The 24,812-nt window shown below is 32.6% G+C and overlaps 1 protein-coding gene and 2 long non-coding RNA genes across 3 annotated transcripts; 2 read left to right on the plus strand and 1 right to left on the minus strand.

Moving 5' to 3' along the window:
- The first annotated feature begins 279 nt into the window (after positions 1–279).
- On the plus strand, positions 280–3,744 carry LOC134272728 (uncharacterized). Its single transcript, XR_009993265.1, has 3 exons — positions 280–433; positions 2,291–2,362; positions 2,828–3,744. It is a non-coding gene; the product is annotated as an uncharacterized LOC134272728 (long non-coding RNA).
- A 7,743-nt stretch (positions 3,745–11,487) lies between these two features.
- LOC134272729 (uncharacterized) lies at positions 11,488–14,950 on the minus strand. Its single transcript, XR_009993266.1, has 3 exons — positions 14,799–14,950; positions 12,870–12,941; positions 11,488–12,404 (listed from the first exon to the last, which is right to left on the minus strand). It is a non-coding gene; the product is annotated as an uncharacterized LOC134272729 (long non-coding RNA).
- Positions 14,951–22,122: 7,172 nt separating this feature from the next.
- On the plus strand, positions 22,123–24,791 carry LOC134272730 (uncharacterized; the record flags this gene model as incomplete). The annotated part of the gene is made up of 3 exons (XM_062754925.1): positions 22,123–22,177; positions 23,939–24,578; positions 24,771–24,791. Coding segments are annotated over exons 2-3 (631 nt in total), but the record flags the coding sequence as incomplete, so codon positions are not given.
- Between the last annotated feature and the right edge of the window lie 21 nt (positions 24,792–24,812).

Below are 24,812 nucleotides of genomic sequence, written 5' to 3' on the forward strand. Positions count from 1 at the left end.
GAGAATGTAAGCAGTTTAAGTGCATTTTAAAAAGTTACTTTATTCTTGAGATTTATTGGCCTGAATTGATGAATGATGTGACCTTGCAAAACAAGCAAGACATGTTTCTACAATAAATTACCTTGCGAAATATTAATTCACTAAACAAGAATTTTTTTGTACAAAAAGTAAATTAATTTTGTAAGTGTTAACACTAAAAATACTGTTGCTTCGGGTTATGTATGTTGAGATCGTTATCAAGTCCGGATTGAATCCTTCTTCAACTTAATGACAAATGTTTGTTTTTATGGCTTATAGAATGATGCATTCGGCAACTTGAGTTCAGTGTCACAGTGCTGTTTTTTTTTTCAGTCCAAAGAGCCCGAAGCTGATAAGACTGGCGATTGATCCTGAAGCTGATTTGACAGACGATTGCATCATCACAATATTGAAGGTAAAAATAAATACTTGCAATAAAAAATCAAAGTATCTGTAATGTCTCTTTATGACAAAATATTTCTCTATTATTTATTTTTTTTCTTTTATAATTCTACATTGTTTGCATGGCTTCATCAAAAATAAATTCAACTCAACTCAATACTCTAGAAAGGATGAGGTGACTTGCGGCCCCCGGTAAATTGACAAAAAATTAAATGTCCGAATTTTACTCAAATTTTTGTATGTAACTAATCACTGATATGTATACCTATATGAAATACCATTTTTAACAAAAATAGAAACGTGATTTGAAAGATATAGATCTTTTATTTGGGTAGGGGTATCATGTTTACATCCAATTCCCATTGAAATTTGACCCCGCCCCACTCTTTGAAGCCCATAAAATATACGAGCGCAGGTAGGTACAATTTTCTCCTTTGGCTGGTCACTGTATTTTATTGAAATCTACCTATATGTGAAAGGAGAAAATTGTACCTAACTGCCTCACATGCTATTTTAAAAAGAATGTAAAATCTCGCTGGCCTTTTCCATTATGAACAGATCGACGGAACAAGATTTTCTGACGTAAGAATAAATTCATATGCTAATCGAGGCACTGGCGATACTTTCTAACTGACCAATCAGCTAAATGAAGTTCGTTACGAGTGAGTACCACAAAAATACTATGGAAACATGCTTGGAATTTTACTGCTTTCCGATAATGTTTTAATGCATTTGAGTCACAGATTAGACACGGATCTACATATGTACAATTTCCAAGATTACAGTAAATTAAATTCATATACAATTACAAACAATTGATAAATATACATTAGTTTAAAGTTTTTGTAGCGTGTTTAGTGAGCAATTCGCTAGGTCTACACGTATTCCCGAGTATCAGTGAATACAACTTTCATATGCATTTCTTGTCCTAAAACCGTAAATGCTGAAAATCCATGCGTTTTATTAAGTATAAACAGTCTTGGCTGACCATTATAAACGTTTGAAATGTAGAAAACTATAAAGGTAAATAGACCTAAACCACGTGTCTTTGATAAAATGTAAACGTAGTAAACCAGCATGTTTTGTTGTTCTGTCATCGGATTGGACAATGACTATGTGCTAAATAATAATAATAGCCATATAAGGTCTTCTCGGACACGCGCATATCCCTCTATTGTACTAAAACCCGCCCATTCTCTTGCCATAAAAGAACATATTCTCACAAACCTGGCTGAATTTAGCTGCGATGGGGTCTAAAAAATCAAAGATAATGCAGTATTCCTTATAATTAAAATGTGTCTGAACTATTGAAACTATTCAAAAGGCGTCGTATTTATTCACTCATGTTTGAAAACTACAAACATCGTTGTAGATTAAATATAATTCGTCGTGGAAAAAGGGGCCCCAGATAGCAGTTATGTCACCTCATCCTTTATTCTACATTATAATTTTAATCCAGTGCACTTAAAATATGCAAAGTATGAATAGATTTTGCTGACTGTAAAGGCTATGAAACTATATAGTATACAATAACTTTTTGGGGAGAGGGGGGATAAATTGGATTTTTGAATTTCAACTAAAAATTTATAACAGTGAAGGTATAAATACATGTGCATGTACGTGTGTTGAAAGAACATCAGCTAGCTAATCCATTGAATATTTACATCTATGTATTCACTGACTGACAATTAATTTTCCCCCCAACACTAGTGAATGATGCGCGTGCCTATAGTTTCGGGTTAAATGTTAGATATATTTAAGACTATAGAGAACCTACAAACTTGTACTTTCTCTTTTTAATAGTAAGTTTTAATTAAATGTATTCTTAGAAAATATCTACTGTGTGAGACTGTGAGTATTTGTCTTACAGGTTCAATATACAGTCAGCCTCTCATAAGATAAAGAACAAATCCCAAGATCCAAGGCTTGCTTCAAAGTTAAGGTAACTACACACTGTTAAATAAACTTTGTTATAGTCTTCCCAAAAGTTTGGGATATCTTGGAATCACAATGTCTGTTTTTCTGCCGGTCTACTTGTCTGTAGTATTTTTTGTCCAAAAATAATATACATGTATTTGTATCAGAATCTTCTTAATTTTTTGACAATTTGAATTAATATATACTGTTTGAACATTCCAAATTTAATTGTCAAAATAACAAAAAATTGCTTTTTATGATTTTATTATGAAGCATATCTTTCAATAGTGTAATTGTTTTGCAAATTACATCATATGGTATAACATATTTAACGTAAGTTTTATCTTGTATCATATCTGTGTCAGTGAATTAGGCATACATTTCATGATTTGTTTGCTGATTATGATTTGTTTGCTGATTATACCTAAGTAACTTTTATAACTCATAGAATTTAAGAATTATTTTATTTTTACTTTTGAAATTTTTGTAGAGACCATTCTGTGCCACAAAGAAATTGTTCAGGAAGAGGAGAAGTGGTGGATATTCATTTTTGGTACGGTACAGTTCAAAGAGATTTTCAAAATGGTCATGGAAGATCAAAGGGAGGACAACTGAAAAAAATGAAAGATACAGAAGGAAAAAGAACAAGGAAATATATGGAATAATTATGAAATGGGGAGGATGTACACAATCTTGTCTGAATTTGAGCTGTGAAAATTTCCCATATTCTTATTGTATGCTGGAATAATCAATAACTTGATTTTTCATAAATTTACAATAGAGAATACATGACAAATGTTATTGCTGATATTTCAATTTTGCTTTGGACACTTTCATGTCATATGGTATTTTTATACATGAACTAATTATGTTATTCATTTGTACATGTACAGTATACATGTTTAACTACTAAATCATTTTGCTGAAATCTTATAATTTGTACTCATGTTAGAATATGTTAAATACATGTATCGACAAATGCTACTGACTTGTTTGTATATTTTCTTGTTTAGAATGTACACTGTGAAAAATAAGTTATTTCTCTTGATGAAAATAATTTTATCAAAAAAGTTGTGTAAGCATTTTAAGATATTTTAAAATATTTAACCAATGAAGATAGATCATTGTAATGTAATGAATTTTCATCTAAAGCAGAAATATCTGATTTTTAAATGTGTACAAGAATGTGAAAAATATTGAAAAAGAACACACATGTGTTTCATATGATTTACATATGATGTCCTTTTCATATGATTCTCATATGTAAATGGCTTGAAACACACTTAAATCATTCATATGAAAATCATATGTAGTTATTTTCATATGATTCACATATGTGGATCATATGTAAATCATATGATTTGCTTCATATGATTCACATATGATGCCCTTTTTCTATGATTCTCATATAAAACCAATCATATGAGAATCATATGATACTCATATGAGAATCATATGTGGCTAAGTTGCCTGTGTATCTTAAATTAAAAAAAAAAAACTTGACAAGCGAAAAAGAACGCCGAAAATTTTGTAGCTAGAAAATCCACAGGCACCTGATGTTACTTTATTTTTCTTTAAATAACAAAAAATATAACCCCTACCTAAAAATAATTTATTTTTAGGTAGGGGTATATTTTTTTATTAAAAGAAAAATGAAAAATAAGTAACGTCAGGTGCCTGTGCGAAAATCCTATTTCGTACTCTGGGGAATTTACTCATGAATACACAACTACATTGCCCTTATCTTACTCTACAACCCAAAAAGGGGGAAGGGCGATCTTTCAATGGTAAAATGTAAAAAGTATGTTTGGACCTCCCTTCCCCCATGTTAAATTACGTGCCTGTATGCATCTACTTTCCAAGAATACCTATGGTTAGAATTCTTATGACATTCAGTGCCTCACGAAGATGCACAACATACATAGTACGATGTGACCTGTTAACGGAATAAAATTTAATCTCACTTAACCTGAGAGAGTCGCAGAGTAAGGAGTTGATCCTTACGTCTCAGTCTTGTTCAAATCCCACTGTAGGACTTGGAGACCGGTTCTTCGGATGAAATCGTATAAACCGAGGCCCCGTGTCGCAGTAGGTGCTAGCACGAATAAGATCCCTCATTGGTCAACGGTTGTAAGTGTCGAGAATAGGACAAAATTCGTAGCTCTCCACATGTTACATGGTGGCGTCTCCATATGAGTGAATGATTCTTGATAGGGACGTTCAATAATGTACAATCAATTAATGTTAACCTATAATAGAGAGAGAGAGAGTTTTCTCTGTCATACTGATTTAAGAAGACGTCTTAACCTAGGAAAAGAGAGAGAGAGTTTCATAGATGGATTTTCCGGGTGACCTCACAGGTGTTGATACCACCCTCTGAGGTAGAAATTGGAGTATACCCAATTATTCCCATGCACAATTCTTTCTTGCGATTTACTTAGTCTTATGGGGAGGGGGCTCCTCCAGTTTTGCCTACTTCCCTCCGACTTTGAGCTGCATTCCGTTTCACTCATGTAAATTGCGCACTATAAATTCAAGAATTCTGAATGATCAAATGGCACTCTATTTGACTTTAAATGTAACCAATATTTAAGTATATCGTCGAATTTAGAATATTAATAATTAAAAATAAATAATTTATATTTATAAATTTAAAAATATTCAATTTTTTTTTATTTTCACTCTTTTAAATAGTTTCATTATGATGACATAACGTGAAGCATTATATATTACAAAGAATTACAACTCTCTGATCCCTCACAGTGATTAAAAGCTTGGAGTATTTCTATGTCATAATGTTTTAAGACATCTTAGCTTCGAATAAGATAAGATAAGATAAGATGTTTATTAGGTACTTACAGGCCGTTGCCCACTGTACATATATAAACATCATATACATGTGTGGCATAAACATTTAATACAAAGTGCATAGCATGAAAATTGAAAAAAAAAGAAACAAAAAACAAAAACAGGAATAATACTATGTTGTGTAACCAAAATCATCATAGATCATAAGGTTAATATTTCTTGTCTCATGGACAAACATTTTTTTTTTTGTAAAAACAGCTGTACGTTTGAGAACATTTTTGTCTTTGCTATTAAAAGCTGATCAATACAAACTGATACATCTTTTGTTGTGATGGACAATATTGAGACAAAAAATTTCTTCTCAAGTCTCACAACATCGGACAATACGTAGTTTGTGAAAAGAACACCTAAAAGAAGCTAATACCTGTTTTAGAAGGGTAGCTTCGAGAGGAGAGGTAGCTCTTACAAGCAAGCTGTTTTTTGAACATAGTATAGAACGCACATTTTGATGAATCTGTTAATTGTGTATTCCAATCTTGTAGGGCACAGTCTCGCAGCCTTTGTTTTAATTCTGACAGAAAAGCCTTTGAATCTCCAGGTCCACCACTTAGCCAAACATCCCCAAAGCCGTAATGATTTAAGACTGATTTCAATTTAGATACCCAGTTTGGTGTTAAACGGTTATTGTACAAATACAAATTGCAAAAAATCTGAAAACACTGTTTTGGATATCTTGAAGATTCCATTTCTTGTAATTTTAACAAGTATTTCACTGGTTTTATCATGTCGGTCACACACAATGGAAGTCTTCCACATTCTCCTCTGGCCATTATATTGGTGGCTTTTCTGTTTATTCCTAATATCCACTTGCAGAAGTCGTTTGTACAGTTTCAATCTCTTCGATCACATCTGTTCCCCAGACTTCTGCCCCGTATGTTAGAATCGGAACAATAACACTATCAAACACACACTAGGTTCACGGTTATTCAAATTTTTCAAGGTGTGCTTCAATATATTCAACGCCTTTTGTGCCTGTAGTGCCAGTAACTTGCAACATTGGGACCATTTCAGTCTACAAGAGAATGTGATGCCAAGATACTTGTAGGAAGATTCCACTTCCATAGATTGTCCGTTAAACACCCATTTTTCTGTACCTGCAACTGCCCCGCCTCTGTTGAAAACCAATACTTTGGATTTGTCCATATTTACTGTTAAGTTCCATTTTGCGCAAAACTTTTCAAGTATATTTAGTTTTCTCTGTAGGCCGTTAGCTGTATCTGATATCATAAGAAGATCGTCCGCAAACAGGAGGGCAATTATGTCCAATATTTGGTTTGTAATATACATCCCTTGACACTGCAAATCACGTAACATCTCTATGAATTCATTTATGTACATCGAAAATAGCCATGGACTTAATATACAACCTTAACGAACACCAACATTACATGTAAAGTATTCAGTGATTTTGTTTCCAATCTTAACGCAGCTCAATACACGCTGGTAAATTGACTGTAATGTTGTAATCATCTTTCCATGTACACCTTTATTGATAAGGCAATAAAACAATTTTTTTACGGTCGATGGAGTCAAATGCTTTTGAGAAGTCGATAAAAGCACAATACACCTTCCCACGCTTTTTTGTGATATATTTCTGCACTATAGATTGTAGCGTAAAAATATTGTCAATTGTAGAATATCCTTGACGAAATCCAGCTTGTTCCTCGGGGATAAGTCCCAGGGTCTTTGACCATAAATTCAGTCTTTTGTTTAAAACTGATGTGAATATTTTACTACTGGAGTCAAGTAATGAGATTCCCCTGTGGTTATTGGGATCTTCTCTGTCTCCTTTTTTGAAAAGAGGAATAATCATCCTTTTATTCCAAGATTCTGGAAACTGACCAGAGTTGAAAATTTGGTTAAAAAGTTTCCGTAGGAGATCTCTCACATCTTTGTTGGAATTTTTGTAGAATTCATTTGGTATTCCATCTTGTCCCGGACTTTTATTATTTCGTAATCCCTTGATCACTTCCTGAATTTCTTCTTTTGTGATTTCTGCATTAAGAATCTCATCAGAGTTACAAGAACATAAATCACAACTTTCCTTGTGTCGTTCTAGTATATTGTTGACATGTTCGGTAAAGTCATCTACTGTGGTATCAGCTTCTTCCTTGTGAAATAAGTTGCTAAAGTATTCCACCCACTTCCTAGGCAAAAAAACTGATTGTTTTTTTTTACTATTAATTGACTTGACTTCTGCAGCTTTATAGTTTTCTAGAACTCAGTAGAATCTTTAGTTGCTTCACACAATATGTTTTTCATAAGTTCTCTGTATCTTTTTTTTTCACACATAGATCCTTATATTGTTTCTTACATTCAAGGTATTCATCTAACTGTTCTGATGTGCGTGTTGTTCTGTATTTATTAAGAAGTTCACACTCTTTTTTCTTAAGTAGTTCACACTCTTTGTCGAACCACTTTTGGTTAGTTTTTTCTGTGTTTGTCTCAGTAATTTTTCTTCCTTTTACTTCCATGTGCCTACCACACCTCTCCAAGACACCCCTCAATTTACAGACATTGTCCTCCGTACTTAAGTCCTCTAACTCAATTGTACTATTGATTTCTAATACCACATCTGTACTACAAATATTTTGTAAAAATTCAACAGATTTGTTCATATCCCACTTGAATTTAGACAAATGCTCTAGCTGTACATCAACCTCCGTAACCTCAGTGCTATATTTATCAACTCTTAATACTTTAGCAACTTATTTCACAAGGAAGAAGCTGATACCACAGTAGATGACTTTACCGAACATGTCAACAATATACTAGAACGACACAAGGAAAGTTGTGATTTATGTTCTTGTAACTCTGATGAGATTCTTAATGCAGAAATCACAAAAGAAGAAATTCAGGAAGTGATCAAGGGATTACGAAATAATAAAAGTCCGGGACAAGATGGAATACCAAATGAATTCTACAAAAATTCCAACAAAGATGTGAGAGATCTCCTACGGAAACTTTTTAACCAAATTTTCAACTCTGGTCAGTTTCCAGAATCTTGGAATAACAGGATGATTATTCCTCTTTTCAAAAAAGGAGACAGAGAAGATCCCAATAACCACAGGGGAATCTCATTACTTGACTCCAGTAGTAAAATATTCACATCAGTTTTAAACAAAAGACTGAATTTATGGTCAAAGACCCTGGGACTTATCCCCGAGGAACAAGCTGGATTTCGTCAAGGATATTCTACAATTGACAATATTTTTACGCTACAATCTATAGTGCAGAAATATATCACAAAAAAGCGTGGGAAGGTGTATTGTGCTTTTATCGACTTCTCAAAAGCATTTGACTCCATCGACCGTAAAAAAATTGTTTTATTGCCTTATCAATAAAGGTGTACATGGAAAGATGATTACAACATTACAGTCAATTTACCAGCGTGTATTGAGCTGCGTTAAGATTGGAAACAAAATCACTGAATACTTTACATGTAATGTTGGTGTTCGTTAAGGTTGTATATTAAGTCCATGGCTATTTTCGATGTACATAAATGAATTCATAGAGATGTTACGTGATTTGCAGTGTCAAGGGATGTATATTACAAACCAAATATTGGACATAATTGCCCTCCTGTTTGCGGACGATCTTCTTATGATATCAGATACAGCTAACGGCCTACAGAGAAAACTAAATATACTTGAAAAGTTTTGCGCAAAATGGAACTTAACAGTAAATATGGACAAATCCAAAGTATTGGTTTTCAACAGAGGCGGGGCAGTTGCAGGTACAGAAAAATGGGTGTTTAACGGACAATCTATGGAAGTGGAATCTTCCTACAAGTATCTTGGCATCACATTCTCTTGTAGACTGAAATGGTCCCAATGTTGCAAGTTACTGGCACTACAGGCACGAAAGGCGTTGAATATATTGAAGCACACCTTGAAAAATTTGAATAACCGTGAACCTAGTGTGTGTTTGATAGTGTTATTGTTCCGATTCTAACATACGGGGCAGAAGTCTGGGGAACAGATGTGATCGAAGAGATTGAAACTGTACAAACGACTTCTGCAAGTGGATATTAGGAATAAACAGAAAAGCCACCAATATAATGGCCAGAGGAGAATGTGGAAGACTTCCATTGTGTGTGACCGACATGATGAAACCAGTGAAATACTTGTTAAAATTACAAGAAATGGAATCTTCAAGATATCCAAAACAGTGTTTTCAGATTTTTTGCAATTTGTATTTGTACAATAACCGTTTAACACCAAACTGGGTATCTAAATTGAAATCAGTCTTAAATCATTACGGCTTTGGGGATGTTTGGCTAAGTGGTGGACCTGGAGATTCAAAGGCTTTTCTGTCAGAATTAAAACAAAGGCTGCGAGACTGTGCCCTACAAGATTGGAATACACAATTAACAGATTCATCAAAATGTGCGTTCTATACTATGTTCAAAAAACAGCTTGCTTGTAAGAGCTACCTCTCCTCTCGAAGCTACCCTTCTAAAACAGGTATTAGCTTCTTTTAGGTGTTCTTTTCACAAACTACGTATTGTCCGATGTTGGGAGACTTGAGAAGAAATTTTTTGTCTCAATATTGTCCATCACAACAAAAGATGTATCAGTTTGTATTGATCAGCTTTTAATAGCAAAGACAAAAATGTTCTCAAACGTACAGCTGTTTTTACAAAAAAAAAAAATGTTTGTCCATGAGACAAGAAATATTAACCTTATGATCTATGATGATTTTGGTTACACAACATAGTATTATTCCTGTTTTTGTTTTTTGTTTCTTTTTTTTTCAATTTTCATGCTATGCACTTTGTATTAAATGTTTATGCCACACATGTATATGATGTTTATATATGTACAGTGGGCAACGGCCTGTAAGTACCTAATAAACATCTTATCTTATCTTATCTTATTCGAAGCTAAGATGTCTTAAAACATTATGACATAGAAATACTCCAAGCTTTTAATCACTGTGAGGGATCAGAGAGTTGTAATTCTTTGTAATATATAATGCTTCACGTTATGTCATCATAATGAAACTATTTAAAAGAGTGAAAATAAAAAAAAATTGAATATTTTTAAATTTATAAATATAAATTATTTATTTTTAATTATTAATATTCTAAATTCGACGATATACTTAAATATTGGTTACATTTAAAGTCAAATAGAGTGCCATTTGATCATTCAGAATTCTTGAATTTATAGTGCGCAATTTACATGAGTGAAACGGAATGCAGCTCAAAGTCGGAGGGAAGTAGGCAAAACTGGAGGAGCCCCCTCCCCATAAGACTAAGTAAATCGCAAGAAAGAATTGTGCATGGGAATAATTGGGTATACTCCAATTTCTACCTCAGAGGGTGGTATCAACACCTGTGAGGTCACCCGGAAAATCCATCTATGAAACTCTCTCTCTCTTTTCCTAGGTTAAGACGTCTTCTTAAATCAGTATGACAGAGAAAACTCTCTCTCTCTCTATTATAGGTTAACATTAATTGATTGTACATTATTGAACGTCCCTATCAAGAATCATTCACTCATATGGAGACGCCACCATGTAACATGTGGAGAGCTACGAATTTTGTCCTATTCTCGACACTTACAACCGTTGACCAATGAGGGATCTTATTCGTGCCACCACCAACTGCGACACGGGGCCTCGGTTTATACGATCTCATACAAAGGACCGGTCTCCATGTCCCACAGTGGGATTCGAACACGACTGAGACGTAAGGATCAACTCCGCGACTCTCTCTGGTTAAGTGAGATTAAATAGTTTTATTCTGTTAACAGGTTACATCTTACTATGTATGTTGTGCATCTGCGTGAGGCACTGAATTTCACAAGAATTCTAACCATGGGTATTCTTGGAAAGTAGATGCATACAGGCACGGAATTTAAAATGGGGGTAGGGGGGTCCAAAAATACTTTTTACATTTTACCATTGAAAGATCGCCCTTCCCCCTTTTTGGGTTGTAGAGTAAGATAAGGGCAATGTAGTTGTGTATTCATGAGTAAATTCCCCAGAGTACGAAATAGGATTTTCGCACAGGCACCTGACTTTACTTATTTTTCATTTTTCTTTTAATAAAAAAATATACCCCTACCTAAAAAAATATTTTTAGGTAGGGGTTATATATTTTTAAAAAGAAAAATAAATTAACATCAGGTGCCTGTGGATTTTCGAGCTACAAAATTTTCGGGGTTCTTTTATGCTTGTCAAGTTTTTTTTTTTTTAATTTAAGATACACAGGCAACTTAGCCACATATGATTCTCATATGAGTATCATATGATTCTCATATGATTGGTTTTATATGAGAATCATAGAAAAAGGGCATCATATGTGAATCATATGAAGCAAATCATATGATTTACATATGATCCACATATGTGAATCATATGAAAATAACTACATATGATTTTCATATGAATGATTTAAGTGTGTTTCAAGCCATTTACATATGAGAATCATATGAAAAGGACATCATATGTAAATCATATGAAACACATGTGTGTTCTTTTTCAATATTTTTCACATTCTTGTACACATTTAAAAATCAGATATTTCTGCTTTAGATGAAAATTCATTACATTACAATGATCTATCTTCATTGGTTAAATATTTTAAAATATCTTAAAATGCTTACACAACTTTTTTGATAAAATTATTTTCATCAAGAGAAATAACTTATTTTTCACAGTGTACATTCTAAACAAGAAAATATACAAACAAGTCAGTAGCATTTGTCGATACATGTATTTAACATATTCTAACATGAGTACAAATTATAAGATTTCAGCAAAATGATTTAGTAGTTAAACATGTATACTGTACATGTACAAATGAATAACATAATTAGTTCATGTATAAAAATACCATATGACATGAAAGTGTCCAAAGCAAAATTGAAATATCAGCAATAACATTTGTCATGTATTCTCTATTGTAAATTTATGAAAAATCAAGTTATTGATTATTCCAGCATACAATAAGAATATGGGAAATTTTCACAGCTCAAATTCAGACAAGATTGTGTACATCCTCCCCATTTCATAATTATTCCATATATTTCCTTGTTCTTTTTCCTTCTGTATCTTTCATTTTTTTCAGTTGTCCTCCCTTTGATCTTCCATGACCATTTTGAAAATCTCTTTGAACTGTACCGTACCAAAAATGAATATCCACCACTTCTCCTCTTCCTGAACAATTTCTTTGTGGCACAGAATGGTCTCTACAAAAATTTCAAAAGTAAAAATAAAATAATTCTTAAATTCTATGAGTTATAAAAGTTACTTAGGTATAATCAGCAAACAAATCATAATCAGCAAACAAATCATGAAATGTATGCCTAATTCACTGACACAGATATGATACAAGATAAAACTTACGTTAAATATGTTATACCATATGATGTAATTTGCAAAACAATTACACTATTGAAAGATATGCTTCATAATAAAATCATAAAAAGCAATTTTTTGTTATTTTGACAATTAAATTTGGAATGTTCAAACAGTATATATTAATTCAAATTGTCAAAAAATTAAGAAGATTCTGATACAAATACATGTATATTATTTTTGGACAAAAAATACTACAGACAAGTAGACCGGCAGAAAAACAGACATTGTGATTCCAAGATATCCCAAACTTTTGGGAAGACTATAACAAAGTTTATTTAACAGTGTGTAGTTACCTTAACTTTGAAGCAAGCCTTGGATCTTGGGATTTGTTCTTTATCTTATGAGAGGCTGACTGTATATTGAACCTGTAAGACAAATACTCACAGTCTCACACAGTAGATATTTTCTAAGAATACATTTAATTAAAACTTACTATTAAAAAGAGAAAGTACAAGTTTGTAGGTTCTCTATAGTCTTAAATATATCTAACATTTAACCCGAAACTATAGGCACGCGCATCATTCACTAGTGTTGGGGGGAAAATTAATTGTCAGTCAGTGAATACATAGATGTAAATATTCAATGGATTAGCTAGCTGATGTTCTTTCAACACACGTACATGCACATGTATTTATACCTTCACTGTTATAAATTTTTAGTTGAAATTCAAAAATCCAATTTATCCCCCCTCTCCCCAAAAAGTTATTGTATACTATATAGTTTCATAGCCTTTACAGTCAGCAAAATCTATTCATACTTTGCATATTTTAAGTGCACTGGATTAAAATTATAATGTAGAATAAAGGATGAGGTGACATAACTGCTATCTGGGGCCCCTTTTTCCACGACGAATTATATTTAATCTACAACGATGTTTGTAGTTTTCAAACATGAGTGAATAAATACGACGCCTTTTGAATAGTTTCAATAGTTCAGACACATTTTAATTATAAGGAATACTGCATTATCTTTGATTTTTTAGACCCCATCGCAGCTAAATTCAGCCAGGTTTGTGAGAATATGTTCTTTTATGGCAAGAGAATGGGCGGGTTTTAGTACAATAGAGGGATATGCGCGTGTCCGAGAAGACCTTATATGGCTATTATTATTATTTAGCACATAGTCATTGTCCAATCCGATGACAGAACAACAAAACATGCTGGTTTACTACATTTACATTTTATCAAAGACACGTGGTTTAGGTCTATTTACCTTTATAGTTTTCTACATTTCAAACGTTTATAATGGTCAGCCAAGACTGTTTATACTTAATAAAACGCATGGATTTTCAGCATTTACGGTTTTAGGACAAGAAATGCATATGAAAGTTGTATTCACTGATACTCGGGAATACGTGTAGACCTAGCGAATTGCTCACTAAACACGCTACAAAAACTTTAAACTAATGTATATTTATCAATTGTTTGTAATTGTATATGAATTTAATTTACTGTAATCTTGGAAATTGTACATATGTAGATCCGTGTCTAATCTGTGACTCAAATGCATTAAAACATTATCGGAAAGCAGTAAAATTCCAAGCATGTTTCCATAGTATTTTTGTGGTACTCACTCGTAACGAACTTCATTCTGCTGATTGGTCAGTTAGAAAGTATCGCCAGTGCCTCGATTAGCATATGAATTTATTCTTACGTCAGAAAATCTTGTTCCGTCGATCTGTTCATAATGGAAAAGGCCAGCGAGATTTTACATTCTTTTTAAAATAGCATGTGAGGCAGTTAGGTACAATTTTCTCCTTTCACATATAGGTAGATTTCAATAAAATACACTGACCAGCCAAAGGAGAAAATTGTACCTACCTGCGCTCGTATATTTGAAGGATTTCAAAGAGTGGGGCGGGGTCAAATTTCAATGGGAATTGGATGTAAACATGATACCCCTACCCAAATTAAAGATCTATATCTTTCAAATCACGTTTCTATTTTTGTTAAAAATGGTATTTCATATAGGTATACATATCAGTGATTAGTTACATACAAAAATATGAGTAAAATTCTGACATTTAATTTTTTGTCAATTTACCAGGGGCCGCAAGTCACCTCATCCTTTCTAGAGTATTGAGTTGAGTTGAATTTATTTTTGATGAAGCCATGCAAACAATGTAGAATTATAAAAGAAAAAAAATAAATAATAGAGAAATATTTTGTCATAAAGAGACATTACAGATACTTTGATTTTTTATTGCAAGTATTTATTTTTACCTTCAATATTGTGATGATGCAATCGTCTGTCAAATCAGCTTCAGGATCAATCGCCAGTCTTATCAGCTTCGGGCTCTTTGGACTGAAAAAAAAAACAGCACTGTGACACTGAACTCAAGTTGCCGAATGCATCATTCTATAAGCCATAAAAACAAACATTTGTCATTAAGTTGAAGAAGGATTCAATCCGGACTTGATAACGATCTCAACATACATAACCCGAAGCAACAGTATTTTTAGTGTTAACACTTACAAAATTAATTTACTTTTTGTACAAAAAAATTCTTGTTTAGTGAATTAATATTTCGCAAGGTAATTTATTGTAGAAACATGTCTTGCTTGTTTTGCAAGGTCACATCATTCATCAATTCAGGCCAATAAATCTCAAGAATAAAGTAACTTTTTAAAATGCACTTAAACTGCTTACATTCTCTGTATTATTGCTAACTATGCATGCTAAAGATTACCATAGAATAAATACATTTATTATAGCAAATCATAAACTTTCATTATAAAATGTAGTAAGTCAAAATAATTTAAATAAGAATTAAAATATCTCCATTTTAGCTCACCTAGTCGAAATCTCAAGTGATTTTTAATTTGTTTGTTGTCATTTCGGTGATATTGGCGTCGTCCTTGTCGTAAACCTTTCGAAATGTCATCTTATCGAAAGTACTGTGGGCAATGAGCTCACTAAATTATACCCCGCCTCCCATATGAATTTAAAAAAAACGGTGTCCATGTTTTGTTACGGGAAACCTAAATTATGTGTCGGATCAAAAAGATAAATAAGAGGTCACATTGGCCACATATAATAAAGATTATGTGAAAGTCATCAAATTTCATTCAGTGGTATAAGAGGAGTTGCGGATAAGAAATTGGTGCCCCAAAGCGTAACAGACGGACGAACGGACATCACGATTACCATATACCTTCCCACTTTTCAAGCGGTTGGTATACTAAAAGATACCACAGAGTCTGACACATTTTCCATACTTTGATGTTTTACTGATTATAGACGATAAATGTCAATTAACAACACGATCAAACGAAAATATTTCAATATTTCCATTTGTTTAAAATTCAGAAAATTTACTAGAAAAAGATACATCTTGTGACAAAGATGACTGATTTCAAGATTCTAAACATCTGAATTTTTTAGATTTTACTATTCCAAAAGTAAGTCATTGAGACCTTTCTTTCAACAAACTGAGTCAACTAAAAAGTAGTTCTAATCCTCTTATTATCTTAAATATTAAGATACAACTAAAGGATTCAAAAAGTATTCACGATAAACTTTCATTAACTTAATATCTGAAATAATTATTAAAATATAGTTATGACATTCCAAATGTAGGTCGTTGTGACCTACTTTTCGTTAAGGCCTCATGAAAAGGATAATTGTTAAGTCCCAATTAGGCTAGACAGTGTCCAAAATATGCATGTTACTAGTATACAATTTGAAAATAATTACTTGCACGAGAGGCCCACAGACCTTGTAGGTCACCTGAGTTTGATATTTCAACTTTATATTGGGTTCATATTCTGAACCAAAGGAAATGAAAGTCACTACTAGTATTTGAAAAGAAAAGGCCATGTTTTCTCAACACATATTAACATTTAATCTGTTAACTTGATACACAGAAGCAGATAATTATCAAATAAATAAAGAAGAAGGTACAGTTTCAATACAAATAAAGCCCTATAGTTTTCTAAAATATGAAAAATGATTTAAGAAATTAAAATTCATTCTTTCTGAATCATATGAATTCTTTGCAGTAAGAATACACAAATGATTTTTCTCATATGACCTCGTAAATGCTAATTGTGACGTCATTAACTTGTGCATTTTCCCGTATTTTCTTAAAAAGTTGCAAAAGACATCAATTTTCATTGGAATTTTCTTTTAGAAAACATACTCTGCCACCGTCGCCCGGAAAGATTTTGAGATATACACTGTATGATTTTTCATGGCTGTTTGCACAATATATCCAAAATTTAAAGCGGAAATTAGCAGAAAAACGAGTCATTTTGAAGCTTTTCTGCTTTAAACTTAAAAATGTACCAAATTAATGATGTCATATTTCAAGAAAGGCTCTTCTTCATGCCATATTCTTTAATGATTTATCATATATATTCATCTACTCAACTGTTGTTGAAGCCAATTTCATAACTTTTCAAGAATATTAAATTTTTAGGGCACAATAAAGCTCAAACCGTACCTTCTTCTTACATTCTTACTTCAAAATCAGTACAGCCTTAGGAACTCCGGATCTAATACTGCGACTGAACACGTCACAGTTCCGGAAAAGACACACTTACTCATCATAAATGAGCACATAATTCCAGTGTAGTTTGTTTCTTTATAACAAAGGAGATGAGGGTGTTTACCAAAACATCAATACATGTTTTCTATAAAATCAAAACGAGTCCAACCCGCTCAACACCTGGCTCTAGGGCAAAATCTTTCCCAGTTATGTAAGAAACTGCCTTTTTCGAAATAACCATGTTCACCCCAGGAGCAGATGCGCTGATACGAGATCAATGTATCAATTTTCTTTATATTATTTATACAGCCCCGCCTAAACATCAGAATCTCTGATCAAGTGGTCATTTCACAATTTTACTTATCATATTCATAAACTTGATTTAGGCCCCTACCAGGTTATTTAAAACCCATGCAGGAACAGGCAGAGAAGATTTTCAAAGAATTAAAGTATTACACTATATTCATTACAGGTTAAAGAAGCAGCCTTGCTCGCCTTAATCATACATCTTTGTTTTTTTTTTGTCTGTTTTATCTAAATACAGAGGATGAGAGATGTTTAAAAGATCATACATTTTCAGTATAAATATTGAGTATGTTCAACAGAGTTCTTCCGTAGCACCAGAACCCTGTCCCTGTGACAATAATTTCAGCCTTGCGAGAACTCGGTGCGTCTTCTTATCATAACCAACAGTTTGTCTGCTTGGTGACCGGGAGTTAAAATGATATTTTTTCAAGATTTTCTGTCCCAGCCCTATCGCAAGGTGGATGTAGACCATAAAATTCATAATTTTGTCCGTATCTCTCCTTGATGTTATAAACTGATTTAATCTTTTTAATCAGTTTCTAAGAGATAGCAATAGTTTACCTCAGTGGTTCGTTACCTTAAAAGTGGATATTTGTTTTACTGTTTCAAGATCTCAAATCGGAATATCTCTCGGAGTAGTCAACTGAGCTAGTGTAATGGAAGAATTCATGCTCCATCTAACTGTCTAACTGCTGCATTCAAATGTTTCCAAACGATACCAAATAGTGATATTCTCAAATCTTGTAAGTCAATATTCATAGCTTAAGGGGGATGTCCGGCCACCTTTAGTGCAGTGAGAACAAAATGTAAACATTTCTTCAAATGGCTAAAATACATTATATTTTGATCAAATTTTAAGTCCTTATGATAAAGATACAATAAATATGCATAACTGAATGCATGTTGTGTATATATAATCTATACTTTTGCAGAAAAATGCTTTTGATATGCTCTTTAGAACTGCGCAGCTACAGAATTCAGCAGAGCCTTAAAAAATCCAAAAAAATATGCAAACCGTGCATTAATGTTCTCTCTACAACCATTTGTTGAGAAAATGTCTAAATTTTGCACTTTTAAATGATAATTTCAAGTTCAAAACAAGGTACCGTTGTCTTCAAAAAGAGTGTAAAGAACCATGAAAGTAGTTCATGGATAGCAGCACGTGGTCTATTTTTAGCACAGAATTTTGTTTTCCAGACCTCTTGTTAATATGGAGGGACATAACAATCTTTAAATGTAGAAGAGAATTACAGTTGCAAAATATTTCAAATAATATGAAATTTTTAAAAGAGGAAAAGTGTTATAGTGTGGCTTGAAGTAATTTATTTAATATTATTATCGAACAGTTGTTGAATAGTATACGTATTGATATAAAAAAAAATCTTAAACTCTTTGATTCCAGGTAAGGTAAAATGATCAAAGTTAAAAATTAAGAGTTTGTAAGTTTGCCACGGATAACTTATATTAGCTATCAAAATTTTAATTATCACCAATAAAACCCAAAGAAATTAGACACATATAATCGATATGAATGACATTGTTTCAATACCTACTAGTACGAGGGGTTATCAAAAAGTTCGCAAACTTTCTCTATATCTACAAAACCACAATTCAGATTAGAAACATTAGCAAAACTATATATAAATATCTATAAATAGCATATGCTGAAGTTTTGCTCCTTGTTTGTGATGTCACAATCTGAAAATGACGTCATGCAGGTACTTGTGACGAAAATTCTATATGCCCATATTGTCAAAATTACAATTTTCAGAGTAAAGAAAAAAATCAACATAATTAAATATTTTATACCATCTTTAAAATGACGTTTGGTGGTCTTCCCAACTCAGGGGAAAATTATTGCGTCTGTATTTATCGGTGAGAAAGAAATTCCTTAAAATTTAAACATAATTGTTGACAGAAGAAAAAGAAAAAATATCGTGTAATGGGATGTAAAAAAAAAATGAGTCGGGCCATTTCTAGACAGTAGATCGGGAGAAAGGGCAACCAAATATTTTTTATAAAAAGTGATCTTATAAGGCTAGTACATATTCCATCATGTACTTAGTAATGCAAAATTTTTTAATCTTTTGCACTATTTTGAAAAACAAACATAGGATTTTCGGTGGGGGGGGGGGGGGGCTCTCACTTTTTTTTGCGATAATAGACATAGCATATGCAATGGACCTTTCTTTGCAAACATTGTGCTCGCTTCTAAATTTCAAAGAAACAACTCAATATATTTTATCAAGCTTCGTATGTTCAATGAGCGAGAGCTTACAACGTTGTCAACATAATGAGACATGATGCGTTTTTATGTCCAAACATTACTCCATACAATGTGTTGGTCATTGCAAACAATCTAGCTATTTATGTGAGGTGCCTGAAGGAAATACCTATAACTGCCTACTTTTTCTATCTAACTTCTAAACAAAATATACATATGTACCAATTTTCGAATGTAAGACATGTAATTACAATTTGTTTTTCATGCACCGAATATTGTTTAACATTTTCAAATTAAATGCCAAGCATCCTCCTTGCAGTGCCTCATTTGAAAATAACTTCTATCGCCACAGAAAAAATACCCGCCGTAAACACATATGTTTAGGACATTTTTATCTCTTTTTTTTTAATTAGTTTTAAAGAAACCAACAAATTATCAAGACTTGTTCCATGAAAAATTAAATATAATCATTGTATTAAACGGATCTATCCACAGCAGATATATGCACATGCCAACCACGTGCTCAGTGGAATGATATTTACGAGGAAACTCGAGCTGTAAACAGAACAGTTTTTCCCGATTTGCTGGAGTGGGGTTAAAATCGCGTTTTTCATTATTCAGACGATGCGATGCAACAAATAACAGTAGTAATATTCCATAATGATTATTACTTAGCAATTTCTTGTCTTGATGTTATTATGGTCGCATTTATTCTAAAATCAATGCTAATCGAACTCTGTGTGACAGAGGAATGGCGGACGAAATAAACACATTGCCTAAGGAAGACACCCATATGAAAAATCAAATTTTCAAGAATTATGGATAATGACAAGAAAAAAGCGAAACAAATGGTTGTAGCCATATTATCAATGAATCAAACAAACACCATTTTCAATGCATGTATCATCTCGTGAATGCTGTAGCTGCGCAGTTCTAACATGATTAATTTCCTGCTAATTAAAACAAAATAAACTTAATTGTTTACTAATTTTGGTCTTTAACAGTAGGTAATTAGTGCATTAGCACTTTGAGTAACTTTGGGCTAGTTTAGTACAGTATTAAGCGCATTCTTGGTATTTCTCATTTTACACCAGACTATATCCAATATGGGTTGTACATCCCCCTTAAGGTAACTTTTTTCGGTTGCATCCTCAACAATGTACTTTTTTTAATTGTTGAGTACCAATACCTACTGGTTCATGACATAGTGTACGTCCTTAGGATTTCTCAGCAGACTACATGTAAGCACGCTGTTTTATACAATATCATTTAAAATCTTCATTGAAAAAAAAAATACCATTAAGAAAATCAATCAAAGAAGGACAAAACCAGAGAAGTACGGAGTATTGGTTTATAACATGATGATCATGTTTATCAACTTAATGATATAGTAACGCTCGGCTCATCCACAGAACCGAGATAAACAACGTACCTGCAGTTCTCTACACAATGACAATTCATTGTTATTAATGACCAAATTAGTTTTCATCACGTACATGTATCCTAACCACTTTTAAAACAAAGTATATAGCGACTTTTATTCGTAACATTTATGTTTTATCAATAAAGAATTATTTCATCAAGGCAATGACAAAATAACGCCTGAATTATCATATGAACATTTTGACGAGAATAATAACTTGGATCATGTCCATTATGATTTCTGCTGACTATGTTGCACATCGTGAGGACGGACAGCATAATAACATAATAAATGCAAAATGTAGCAAAAATATTATTGCGTCAATTACAGCTCCAGCATATAGTTATAGACCAAATGTCAAGCGGCATATTACCATACCATTCCTCCCTAGTTATGTACTGAAGCTCACAAGTATGGTACAACAAGAGTTACTGTTCTTAATTACTGAGAAACAATCAAAACCAATGCAAATAAAAAAAAATAATAATGAACTGCTTCAGCAGTGTTTTCTTGATCATAAACAATTCCAATAATAATAAAATCTGAATAATGTTTGTAAAAAAACAACTTCAAATTCTTTTTTTAAACTTTGTTTGTCAATTTATTATATGTGTCTCAGCAGAGGTGAATCTACTTGTAGATGAGTAAGAAGTGCAGTTTTAGTGCACATACAATGTAGCTATGCACGCTCATCGCTAAGACGCTTGTACACAAGGTCTGCATGACAGACGGGTTTATTTGGTAGTGCGATTCATTTTTTTCTGTTCTTGGACAACAATAAAGCTTATAGCTCAGATAAATCATCTAAAACGCATTAAAAATAATGAACAGCTCTGCTACTTGAGAACACTACCACCCGAACGAAATAGACTGGCATTTTCTGTCTCATTCGTATATCGGGGATCAGACAGGCAGGCCAGTCAATAGAACAAAATCAATGAAACTACCCATTTCTATATTTAGAAACACAACTCAAATCGATCATATTCGGATCACCTTGACTGCCTCGGGTACCCTACAACATATAAGGTAAAATCACCCGAGAATTGCCAAAGGATCGAAAGTGATAAAAATCCCCCTTTCTATATATAGAAGCATCCAGAAATCAAGGTAAATGATGATATGAAATTCCTGAATTCGGTTCAAAGTATTCAATATTGTAAGTATTCTGTTGATGAAATGTAACAGTTATCAGATATTATGCTTATGGGTGTATTATAATGGTAAACAATATGCTTAACATATGACACATTAATCGAGCATGACAGACCAAAAACTGCCCTCAAATATTTAACATGGCGATGAATTCATTTTGAATTAATGTGAAATGTTGACTAACAAATAATTCATGGTTTTAAAATAATGGTAATTAATCAGCATTATTTCCCTCAGAAAAGCGTAACATTAGAGATGTTAGGTTTATCTACCACATGATCAAATGTCACAAAATTGACAACAGGGCTTGAATTTTCCATCTTCAAGTTAAGAAATGAATTGTGTGTTTGATGAAAATGAAAATATTGCCCCCAACAAGTTTTATTTGTCAAAAAAAAAATGTGGAGCTTTGTCCTTAGGCCTGTTTGACTCAGGAAAGTCTGCACACATGAAATGCTAATACGAAACACACACTGCATAAACAATAGGTGAAGGTATTTTATTTCAGAAACTAATAAAAATCATGTACTTTTAGAACATTTCGTATGTGTTTCTGTTTGTATATCATTGTGAAATTTAGACCTTTGTTGAAGCTTCGCCTACCCTTGAGAGTATTAACTTGAATAAATTTAGGTGTTTCATGTGAGATACTTGTCACTTTAACCTTTTCATTTTTAACAACAATTTCATACCTTATCAATAAAAAAAATCGCTTGTCAGTGTATATATTCTCTATCAAAAATCACAAATGTTTTAACACTATATAAACTATTTTGCAAACTAGACCGATCAAAATATTATTTGCCATATTTCAAATCTCACTTGTCTCTGTGTTTGGTCCATTTGATCTTTTAAATCACGATTTATATTTTTTATGTTCATTTCCGATCAAAAGCAAGGAGAATATCCATTTTTTCATAAACACAGATGTTCGAGTGTACTTTTAAATGCAAAAATGCAATTGATAAGATACTTAAAAGATTGTTTATAATATGTGTATATACTAATTAATGATATTAATGCGTTTCAATTTTTGTGAGTCGTAATAAGACAAATCAATACATGATTTTACAAGTTCGCTTAAAACGCATTCTCTAGAAATTCAATCAAAAATAGTATATATTATACAGCACAGTTACTGATGATTTTTAGTTTAATTTGGTGAATTAGCCTCCACAGTACAATTTCAGCGAATCCAAATGCGAGATTTATGTTGCACTCTGGGAGTAGCGCTTATTCCTAATTTAATGTAGTTTGAACTTTTGTGTGTTTTCCCTATAATTGAAGCGTTTAAAACATGAAGAGACTGTATACTACATTTTAATGTCTGTATATGCTGTTGTACATAATATTTTAAAACTAGTCTGGAAAACAAAACACCGATAATATATGTTTAGTAATTTTTGAATATTTTTCTTTGCATTATTCATTTAAATTTCATCAATTGATATTTTTTAACATCTGATGGTACTACAATAATCTCAAATTGAGAATATATTGAAAAACTATCAGTACAGTGTAGGTAAAGTACGTTGTGTATGTCCTTAAGTGGTAGTTTCAAATAGTTCACAAAATAATGGCTTGCATTATAATTATAAAATTAATCTTATATGGGCATAGTTTTGTTTAGTTTTATCTTAAATGAAAGAAAAATTGCGTTTTGCCAAATAAAGGTGGATACAGATATGAATTTAATATCTATATAATTTGATAAATACTGTTGAAAAGTAGAACAGATTGAATTTGATGTAAATGTTTATTTCAGAGATCGAAGTATCAAAGAAAATGTTAGATCATGGCCGATGCACCTAGCCCCTCAGTGTTGTACTTTGACCCAAAGAAAACTACTGAAAATTTTGCACGACTCTGTCAGTTCCTGGTGACAATATGCAGTGACGTCATGAGAGATATTCTCAGCCATTATATAAAGCCAGCCAATCTAAGAACAGAGTTGGATAAGAATAGATCAAAACTGGAAAAAATAATGAATAAACTAGAAAAAGACAAGCTGTATCCTCCACATTCATCATCCAGTAGTGTTCCGCCAATAAGATCCAGAGATCTGGATTTATCTTTACTCTACAAGATTTTGCGCAATATATGCAATATTCCGACACATATAGCTGGTTGGGGGGAACATCCTCGAGCAGGTGATTTTTCCTTGGCTGCATGCATAGAAAGGATCCGTATTTTACGTAATTCCATCTCTGGACACTCTACCAATGGTACTGTTGATGACGTGGAATTTGAAGATTACTGGAGAGAATTAAGGAGGTCAGTTGTTGAGATTGAGAAGGAAATCACTGGTAGCGACAGATATGAAAGAGGAATAGATCATTTATATGACTGTGACTTGAACCCGGCCAAAGCTAAGGAATATGTGGCCCAAATTAGGAAATGTTCAGGTAAAAAAAATTATCAATTGTATTTTTAATTTTGATAATTTTATTGTTGTTGATTTTGTTCTTGACCCATTACACGTAACAACAAATTTTTTATCATTACTTTTACATTCATTAAAATTGAAAAGAAAAATGCTTGCTTCATTTTTTTTCTGATTTACTTACATAATTATATACTATTTTATATCTTTATAGGGGAACTGAAGGTTAAGCGAGGTAAGAACATTTCATAATCCT

Source organism: Saccostrea cucullata, unplaced genomic scaffold, assembly GCF_032062105.1.
Source record: "Saccostrea cucullata isolate Sc308-1 unplaced genomic scaffold, CSIRO_AGI_Scuc_v1 ctg8294, whole genome shotgun sequence".
In the NCBI taxonomy this organism is placed as follows: Eukaryota; Metazoa; Mollusca; class Bivalvia; order Ostreida; family Ostreidae; genus Saccostrea; species Saccostrea cuccullata.